This window comes from Cibotium barometz, chromosome 52 (genome assembly GCF_041138505.1).
Source record: "Cibotium barometz isolate CiBa-2024 chromosome 52, ASM4113850v1, whole genome shotgun sequence".
Taxonomy (NCBI): Eukaryota; Viridiplantae; Streptophyta; class Polypodiopsida; order Cyatheales; family Cibotiaceae; genus Cibotium; species Cibotium barometz.
Genome location: NC_141097.1, coordinates 21,913,683 through 21,924,388, shown reverse-complemented (window position 1 = coordinate 21,924,388; position 10,706 = coordinate 21,913,683). Strand labels below are relative to the sequence as shown.

The 10,706-nt window shown below is 45.2% G+C and overlaps 1 protein-coding gene across 1 annotated transcript in view; it reads left to right on the top strand.

Annotated features, from left to right (window-relative positions):
• Positions 1-10,706, top strand: part of LOC147608957 (uncharacterized) — an 88,722-nt gene extending 78,016 nt beyond the window's left edge. The window contains exon 10 of the mRNA XM_086788682.1: positions 10,569-10,706. Within this exon, the coding sequence (XP_086644808.1) occupies positions 10,569-10,706 (138 nt within the window). The remainder of the gene's footprint in view (positions 1-10,568) is intronic.

Sequence of the window (10,706 nt, the reverse complement as noted above, 5' to 3'; positions counted from 1 at the left end):
CCGCAGCTCAAGCAAGAACAATCCCAAACACCTCTGGTCCTGGTACCCCATGACTCTGGAAAGTGGTCCAAAACCCTCTCTGAATAAACAGTGGAAACGACCACGTATCTCATAGTATGCAGTACAATGGCATATATAATGCAGCTCTATCTCTGGCTCCCCATGGCATACTCGGCATATCCTGGCCTCAGCTGGTATACCTCTATATTGGCCAATCTCAATCTCAAGCTGGTGTGAGGATGTGTGAATCTGACCAATAGCACATCGTACTGCATGAGACAAGTGTACATCCATGTAACTGGGTCTGATCACAAAACCATCTACTGTGAGCTGAAGAAAATGCTCTCTGTAGAAAGCCATCTTCGTGCCCAGCTCCTCAGTCGGCTGTATCCATGTCCTCCAGCTGAACTAAATCCTGACGGATGAGTCTGGTAATCTCTGTCCGTGTGAGAGTGAGAGAGGGTGCCTCCAGAGAATACTGGAAGGGAGGCAATCTGTCCATGCTAAAACCATGTGCCTGGAACCAAGATGTCATCTGTCCATACCAACAAGCCGTGTCTCCCTGTAAAGCTAACTGTCGGGAGGACTCCATGTCATGTGCATCACAGATGCCATGGACATTTCCAGGGCTAGATCCAGAAGAGGCAAGCAGAAAAAGACTATGAACCAGTAGAGCCAGAAAATAGGAGCTTCAGGTGTAGCATCTGAGGTGAGCATGGAGCAGGACAAGTGGGGTCATGGAGGGAAGCAGTCGGCTGAAGCACATGAACCCAGACTAGGGCTGTCGGTTGCAAGGAAAGGAGGATGTTGGCTGTCGGCTGACGTCAGCAGGAATGGTGGGCATCAGGCGCATCAATGACAATGACCAGCAGTCGGGCAGTACCAAAAAGGACCAGTCGGCTGATATAAATGGCATTTAACTCATTTATGACTGGCCGACCAGCAGTCGGCCAGTTTCCCAGCAGTCCTAGAAGTCCAAGAGCAGGTATAAAAGGGCAAGGGTGCTCCTCATTGTAAGCACTCTCTCCCACTAGGGGATTGGGTCACTAGAGGTCCCAAAGGGGACAGAATTTAGGTTTAATCACCTTTTTATGAAGGCAGCAAAGGGCTGCAAAGACCTGTACCCTTTTTGTACAATAGATATACTGAAATTCCAGCACTTCTCACTCTCTCTCTCTACTCTCTCTCTACTTGCGTTTTTGCATCAGATGGTGCGTTTTGCATCAGAAGGTTTCCAAGAGTGTTTAGGGCTGAAAGAAGACTCCCCAGAGCTTCCGCGCGTTACATTGGTATCAGAGCATCAGGCTCAGCAAAGCTAAACGCTGAATCAGTCTCAGATGATGGTGTACAGGTCCAAGGTACAGGAAAGTACACGGATTCGAAGCCCAAGGCGAGGAGCACAGAAGCGGGAAGAACTCCCAGGAGGTTTGTTGGTGGTGTTCCACAGTGCCAGATGGGGATGGCAGTTCCGTGAGCCAGATAGGTTCTAAGGGAACGGTCCCAAGGGAGGTTGATCCTCCAAGGGTGATGTGAGAGTGCCAGACTCAATTCCAGGAACGAAGACCAAGACGGTGTTCAGAGTCAGGGCAGGAATGGATTGTGGACTAGAGGAAGACCAGATGCATAGATCTTCATCAGAGACAGAGTGGTTTGGAGAACAGACCGGATTTTCAGAGAAAAAGGTTTGCCAGGGGATGGAGGATGACAGAGGGACTTCGGAACAGGATTGGGATGATGACAGTCATCCAAGAGCAGGTTGGATTCCCGTCATCAAGTTTAGCAGAGGGGGATGTCATGTGCATCAGCAATGCCATGGACCTTCTCAAGACTAAATCCAGAAGGGGCAAGCAGATAAAGACTATGAACCAGATAGAGTCAGACTGTGGAGCACAAGATACAGTAGTGGACAGGTTGGACTTGGAGAAGCACCAGGGAGCAGTCGGCTGAGTACAGGAGCTGTCGGCTGAACCAGGAACCAAGGTGGCTGAAGGCGCATGATGACAAGGCCAAGATAACCAAGTCGGCTGAGTGAAAAGCCATTTAATGAATTCAGAACTGGCCGACCAGCAGTCGGCTAGCTCCTACCTTGTCCAAGAATTCTATAAAAGGCACCTAGTGCTCATAGCATTAATCATTCACTCTCACTAGGGGTGTGAGTCACTAGGGGTCCCATAGGGGACAGATTTTAGGGTTTATTACCTTTTTATGAAGGCAGCCCATGGCTGCAAGGATATGTACCTTTTTGTACCATAGTATATACTGAAATTCCAGCACTTCTCTCTCTCTCTCTCTCTCTCTACTCTCTCTCTACCTGCGTTTTTGCATCAGATGGTGCGTTTTTGCATCAGAAGGTTTTCAAGAGTGTTTAGGGCTGAAAGAAGACTACCCAGAGCTTCCGCGCGTTACATTGGTATCAGAGCATCAGGCTCAGCAAAGCTAAACACTGAATCAGTCCCAGATGATGGTGTACAGGTCCAAGGTACAGGAAAGTACACAGATTCGAAGCCCAAGGCAAGGAACACAGATCGGGAAGAACTCCCAGGAGGTTTGTTGGTGGTGTTCCACAGTGCCAGATGGGGATGGCAGTTCCGTGAGCCAGATGGGTTCTAAGGGAACGGTCCCAAGGGAGGTTGATCCTCCAAGGGTGATGGGAGAGTGCCAGACTCAGTTCCAGGAACGAAGACCAAGACGGTGTTCAGAGCCGGGGCAGGAATGGATTGTGGACTAGAGGAAGACCAGATGCATAGATCTTCATCAGAGACAGAGTGGTTTGGAGAACAGACCGGATTTTCAGAGAAAAAGGTTTGCCAAGGATGGATGATGACAGAGGGACTTCGGAACAGGATTGGGATGATGACAGTCATCCAAGAGCAGGTTGGATTCCCGTCATCAAGTTTAGCAGAGGGGGATGTCATGTGCATCACAGATGCCATGGACATTTCCAGGGCTAGATCCAGAAGAGGCAAGCAGAAAAAGACTATGAACCAGTAGAGCCAGAAAATAGGAGCTTCAGGTGTAGCATCTGAGGTGAGCATGGAGCAGGACAAGTGGGGTCATGGAGGGAAGCAGTCGGCTGAAGCACATGAACCCAGACTAGGGCTGTCGGCTGCAAGGAAAGGAGGATGTTGGCTGTCGGCTGACGTCAGCAGGAATGGTGGGCATCAGGCGCATCAATGACAATGACCAGCAGTCGGGCAGTACCAAAAAGGACCAGTCGGCTGATATAAATGGCATTTAACTTATTTATGACTGGCCGAACAGCAGTCGGCCAGTTTCCCAGCAGTCCTAGAAGTCCAAGAGCAGGTATAAAAGGGCAAGGGTGCTCCTCATTGTAAGCACTCTCTCCCACTAGGGGATTGGGTCACTAGAGGTCCCAAAGGGGACAGAATTTAGGTTTAATCACCTTTTTATGAAGGCAGCAAAGGGCTGCAAAGACCTGTACCCTTTTTGTACAATAGATATACTGAAATTCCAGCACTTCTCACTCTCTCTCTCTACTCTCTCCTTACACAGACATTGTAATTTGTATCAGATCCACCAATTGTTGTAACCTTTTTGGTCTCATAGGTCATTTTGGCCTTTTGAAGACGTTAATATATCATTTCATTTCATTTCATTTCTCTACCTGCGTTTTTGCATCAGATGGTGCGTTTTGCATCAGAAGGTTTCCAAGAGTGTTTAGGGCTGAAAGAAGACTCCCCAGAGCTTCCGCGCGTTACACTTCAGGGCGAGGCGTGCATATCTGTCTCAGGGGAGATCCCACAAGCTATGTATGTAGGAGACTGATCTCGTAAGAGCCTCAATCACCAGAGAGGCAGCCGCTAGCTCTGCTCGAATAATCTCATGAGGTACCACAGCCTTGGCTCTAATAATCCTAGCAATCATAGATACCAAGGGCCTCTCCATACCTCTCCACCCGCCTGCGCTGTGATGGCCCACTGAAGGTCCCCATATCTGCACTTCATAAAGCATAGCTGATGTCACTAGAGTGTCAAAAAGCCAAAGTTTCGTTCGAGGTTCTTGAAACTGAACTTGCGAACACATCCTCTCCAAACGTTTGAGACCATAAAGTGCTTTCCTGAGCTTACACACTTTAGCCTCGTGGCCATGCATCACAAAACCAATGGGTTGACTCACATAAACGTAGTCCCCATTGAGAAAAGCTGTCTTGATGTCTAACTGATGCACTTTCCATCCACTTTGGGCAGTCACTGCAACAACACATCTAATAGTGGACAACTTGGAAGTCCATGCAAATTTCTCATCATAATCTATGCCTTTTTGTTGGGTATAGCCTTTGGCAACTAGTCTTGCTTTGTACCAGTCAATGGTACCATCAGCCTTTCTCTTGACCTTGCACACCCACTTTGTACTAATCGGCTTCTTGCTTGGTGCCAGTCCACAAGATCCCATGTGCAATTTTTTTTGGATTGCATCAATCTCTTGCTGCATGGCTTATTGCCAGTGTTCATTTTCCTTGGCTTCCTCAAATGAAGCTGGCTCATTTGTGTCACATAGACTACTCATGCAGGCCACATCTGCATTTTTTCTTGCATTTCTAGAACTAGCTTGTTACCAGCCTCGACATTTTCCAGTATGAAAGGGGTCTGGTGGACTCTAGGACATCCAAATATTTGAAAAGTACAAGCTTTGGGAATGGGGGATTATTGTGGAATACAAACGATCATACTCCTAAAATCTAGGAGGGTTGTACACCTGTTGTATTGGCCGAGTGGAGGGCTGTACCTGCTGTTTTCAGATTCTGTATCTCCTGTTTTCAGATTTGTACTTGCTATATCAGCCGTTGCACATGCTCTACCGGCTGAGTGGAGGGCTGTTCCTACTGTTTCAGATTTTGTAGCTGCTGGACCAGCTCTATTGGTGCTGTGTTGACTTGTTTGGTTGCCCATGGTGCTGCCCGACTTGTTCATGGTGATGTATATGGTATATTATTTGCTTCAGCTGAGTTTTTCTCACATATGGCATCTTGAAGACCTGTGGTGATGGGGAAGATAAGTACCTCACAGGAAGAGGTGGTTTACACACATTCATGGTATTTAAGGGCTTCTTTTGATGATAGCCCATGTGTATGGTCCAATGATGGTTGTATATGGATAATCCGGCATCTCCCATGGGGAGAGTAAGGCCCTCAAAGCTTGTACATGATATTATTCTCCTTGGTTAATAAAATACTCCCGGGGGGGGGGGGGGGGGGGGGGGGGTGTCGGCCCCTTCCGGCCTCTATGCGGTGTCAGGTGTGTACACATCTCTCTTACAGTTTTGTGGATTAAGTGGCATATGTGTAAGGTTGTGGCCCATTTAAGTGTTTAATTGCATTAATGGTCAAGTGTTTTACGAAACCCCCAGGCCCCCCGGAAGTTACACAGTGCGTGACCTACTATGCAAAGGAGCAGAGAGCTTGCTCTCTTGTAAGGTATGGGCCAGCCCACGAGGCACTGTTCTAGCCTCCTCCAATGCTGTCCGCTCTTCTTGTACTACCCCCTCAATATCATTGTTTGCAATTGGCTGATTGTGGGCTGAATCTCAGCACCCATATGCTGTCCATCATGCATTTCATGTGGCTGGTCTGCTCTTCCTTCTATGCCCAATGGTAGTAGTCCCTCAAACATATTTTGTGGGCCATTTTGAAAAGACCTACTAAATTTTGTAAGTGGCCGAGCTGAATTTTCAGCAAATACAACATCTTCACTTTCAGAAATCCTTTGACTACATGGATTGTAGAGACGGTATCCATTGCTACCATTGCTCTAGCCCACAAATATGCATTTGGTTGCCTTGTCATCCAATTTGCCTCTAATCTGTGGAGGCACATGCTTGGTTGCAAGAAACGTGGGCTGGAGACAGGGAAACGTCGTTTCCCCGTTTCTTGGCTGGTATGCAGGTTTCCCTGTTTCTTGAAGGGGTGGAGGTAGACATTGGACCGAGTAGCCAAAGATGGTGCAGAGAAGACAAAGTACAAGGCACAACTCTCGGATTACAATGGATAGAAGGGGGATTTTGGCGAGGATGGTGCGGCGGATGACATGCTTAATCTCTCTCCTATTGCATGGTGGAAGAACTATGCATTTTTTCAAGTATTATGTCAACCTACCCTCGACGTTTCCTTGAAGCTGAGTTTGCCGTTTCCTCTCGTTTCTTCCGTTTCTGAACCAGAAAAGTTTCATGCAACCTAGGGCACATGAGCATATGCAAGGCATCCATATGTCCTGAGGTAATCAACCTTAGGCTTTCGTTCGTACCAAGCCTCAAATGGGGTAATGGTTTTCAAGGCGGTTGTAGGGCATCGGTTCAAAACATGTGTGGCACACACGATTGCCTCCATCCAAAACTTATGAGGTAGACCCTTGCCTTTGACCATACATCTAGCCATTTCCATTAAAGACCTATTTGTTCTTTCCGCAACATTCTGTTGTGGTGTATGGCATGGTACATTAATACTCAATGCCTTTTTAAGCCAAGTATGCTTTAAAAGCATCAGACATGTATTCCCTCCCTCGATCTGTACGGAGGGTCTGCACTTTGCAATCTGTCTCACTTTCAGCCCTTGCAACATAGTGCTGAAAACACCTAAACACCTTAGATTTTGCTTTAAGAGGGTACACCCAAGCAAACTTGGAGTAGTTGTCAATGAATGTCACTAAGTAAAGATGCTTTCCAAGTGACGGTGTCCTCATGGGACCACACACATCACAGTGTACGAGCTGTAATTTTCGGACAGCCCTCATTGAATCATCTTTTGGAAAAGCATTCTTGTGCATTTTGCCTAAAATGTACACCTCACATACATGTCTAGGTGGTAGCTCCACATGAGGCAAATCCTGCACCATTTGATATCTTTGTACCAACATCAAACAACCATAATTCACAAAGTTGGCATGCCACAACTCTGCCTCTTGCATGGCAGAAGTAGAAGTGACCAAACATGCATCTTGTGCTCTCTTTTCAAATGAATCTAGATGATACAAGCCCTGGTACAAAGTCCTTGAAGTGACTATCACATAGTCCTTCTATCTATCCCTCACTGTGCATTTGTCATCCTCAAAATTGACCACATAACCTCTTTTAGGAAAAGAGGAAACTGACAACAAATTCTTCTTAATGCCGGGTACATAGAATACATCTGCAATGCATATATTAGATCCATCTATGGCTATGAGAATGATCTCACCAATCCCTTTGACGAGATAAGAAGAATTGTTAGCACATGTGACCTTCTTTCCTTCTGGGGCAGCTCTCAAAGACTTGAACAAATTCCTCATGGAGGTAATATGTCTTGAGGCACCACTATCAAAATACCAAATGACTCGTTTCTCATTCACATTGAGAGATACATGCTCTTGTGATGCATCATAACTACAAACCAAAAGAGCCCAATCATCCTGCATGAAATTAGCTAAATCATGAGCTTTGCCTGCAGAAGTATTAGAAGAGTCCACAACCAAACCAGATTCCTTCTTCTTCTCCTTGGCTTGTCTCTTCTTGCACTCACTAATGTAGTGCCCTGGCTTTTTGCAATAATGACACTTGCCCTTTTTTTGGGACTAATCTGCATCACTCTTTCCTTTGTTTGATGGCTGTCTAGAATGAGCCTTGGATTGATAATAGCCACCCTTTGCCTTGCCTTTTTCCTTATCATTGGCAACAAAAGCTTGATCACTGCCACATCGTGGAAGACTTATTCTTTCTTACTTGTTCCTCCTATAAAAACAGACCAACCAACTCCTCAAACATAAGGGGTTGAGGGTTACCCCTCATGGACAAAGTGAGAAGTGTGGAAGTTTAGGTAGGATTTTGGACGTGAGTGTAGTGTCGTGGAGACTAACTCCCTTTCAACAATGACTTCATCAATGTTAAGTAGCTGCTTTCGAAGATCTTGGATCTCCGTAAGATGATCAACCATGTTATCCTCTTCTTTCATTTGTAAGTTTTCAAGATCTTTCTTCAAATAGGCAACTCTGGCCTAATTTTGGCTTGGTACATAGTCTCCAATACATCCCATGCACACTGTGAGGTTTTACATGAACGGTTACCCCTTCTTTCATTTGTAAGTTTTCAAGATCTTTCTTCAAATAGGGCCTCATTTTTGGCTTGGTACATAGTCTCCAATACATCCCATGCACGCTGTGAGGTTTTACATGAACGGATGTGAGGAATAATGGATCTCTTTACCGACAAAGAGATCAAGACCATAGCATGAGCATCATGTGCATCCTATCTGCGTTGTTCGTGAGTGGCAACTGTAGGTGCTGGTGCGTGTTGAGCATTCTTGCCAGGAGTTGCAGGTGCAATGCCTGCAGGTCTAGGCTCGTCACCACTGACAAACCCCCAAAGGTCCCTTGTATGAAGGGTTTGGGCAGATTCAAAGCAAAAACCCTAGCATGGACTGAAAACCTAAAATGTGCAGAAACTCTAAAATGGCAGGAACAAAGGGCTTTGATACCAAATGTTGGCTCTTAAGAAGCTAATGTTAGGGTTTGCAGGGCAAAGAAAGCTCATATACACATAGAGGAAGCAAGTGGGAGAAGAACTTGCGTGTATGTTCACATATATGATATGAAGTACAAAGTACAAGTTATTACAAAAGCCCTAGTTTAAGTGTCCTTTCACACTAGGTGTCCAGGGGGGAAAACCCAGTGGGATAGAAGTGCCCTTGGAGTTGGCTCTTGTTCACATGCGACACTACATATCTGCATATGCCTTCAATAAAGTACCCTCCTATCTTATGTGAAACCTTGAGGAGATTTGAAGTGCAAAAACCTTAGTGGACATGTGAAAAAATGCCTAAGCCAAATGAAGTTGGTGATTGCATAAAACATAAAACTATCCTTAAACCATGTAGAACAATCACTAAAAAATCATCTAAATCTCGTTACTTTCACTATGCAAAAGCACTTGGGTTTTGTAACTGACCCGGGAAGCGCGAGAGTGGTGTGCATTGCTTGACCATGAGCACAATTAAACATTGCGGCATTTAATCACAGACATTAAACAATCCACAAAGCTGAAAATAAAAGTTGCACATATTACACCGCATAGAGGACGGAATGGGCCGACCCCCCCTTGGAGTATTTCATTATCCAAGGAGAAATATAACATGTACAAGCTTTGAGGGCCTTACTCTCCCCATGGGAGATGCCGGATTATCCATATACAACCATAAACCTGTCCTTCATCCAATACGGCTATCCAACATGTCCTTCCATAGGCACACAAACATGTATAACAACCCACATGGCTCTTTCATACGCGCATAAACTTGTAAACCAGCCCATGTGGCTCATCCATGAACTCATAAACCTATAAACGCAGCCCATGTGGCTCATTCATGAGCTCATAAACTTGTAGACCAGCCCATGTGGCTCATCCATGGGTCATAAACTAGTATAACAGCGTGTATGTCGCATCCATGAGCGCCAAAACCTGTAAACCAGCCCATGTTGCTCATCCATGAGCGTGTAAACCAGTATAACACCCTGTGTATTTTATAAAACCAGAAATTTCAACAAGCTTTTGGACTGTTTTACTGGAAAACAGCCATCTGGGGTGTGCAAGATGGTGTAGAGTAGTGAAAATCATCTTTCCCAAGCTGGATATGGCTATGGTGGGCTTAGAAATGATGTAAAATCAGAGTTTTCAGCCTAAAAACTTGCTTCAAGCTCAAACTCGCCCAAGAGATGACTCTCTGATATTCAAATAAGCAAGAAAATGCTACAATGCCATGTGTAGAGCTAAATTGACAAGTGTGAGGACACTTGTCTCACTTTTATCCTCTTATCTGCCACATGTCCCAAATCCAAAGGCAAAAATTCCACAACCTTCAGCTCTAAAATATCCTAGATGATAGCTAATTTCACAATGGCGCTTTGGCAGTACTCGATCTCTGTCGAATTTTGGATGTAATGACATGAACGGAAATTCCATTGGAGATTGCCAAAAATAGCAACTTTCCCTAAAATTTAGGAGATGATCTCGTTGTGTTCCACCACATGAGAAATACATGCAAGCACCATGTAGAAACGTGTTTCATTGCTCGATCTCTCCCAAATCCTCAAGAGTTTGCCATACATGCTTTTCACTTGTTACTTGAGCTCCAAAGTCCATTTCTGTATCTAAGAAACCGTCTCGAGTGCCTGGACCATGCCCTGAACACTCGGTCCTCTATACTGGATAATCCCCCATTCCCAAAGCTTGTACATTCTCGATCTTTTGGGCATCCAAAGCCCATCCTCACACATGCATTCTGGAGATGCCCAAAATGGTGATAGGTTCTCAAATTTCATAAGTAGTAACATGCACTTGTATGATGAAGGGTGTTTTGGTGAGCAATAAGTGTTTTTACTGTGTGAGGGAAGTTCAAGCTTTGTGTGTGTGAGAAGGCTATCATCTCTATTGTAGTCTTGTTGTTATGAAGGACATCCCAATGTGTGTGTAGCCAATTGTGTGAAAATGGCCAATATCATGGGGTCCTTTCTAGACAAGAGAGAAAAGTTAGATGGTACTAGCTATCATACCTGGTGTATTAAAATGAGAATGGGTCTAATTGATAGGGATCTTTGGATATTGTGGATGGGACCGAGAGAAGGCCATCTGCAAGGAATCCAGACTTTTTGTCTAAGTGGGACATATTAGATTCAAGGGCTTTATCTTTCATAATACATGGGTTAAATGATAATGGGATCAATTAA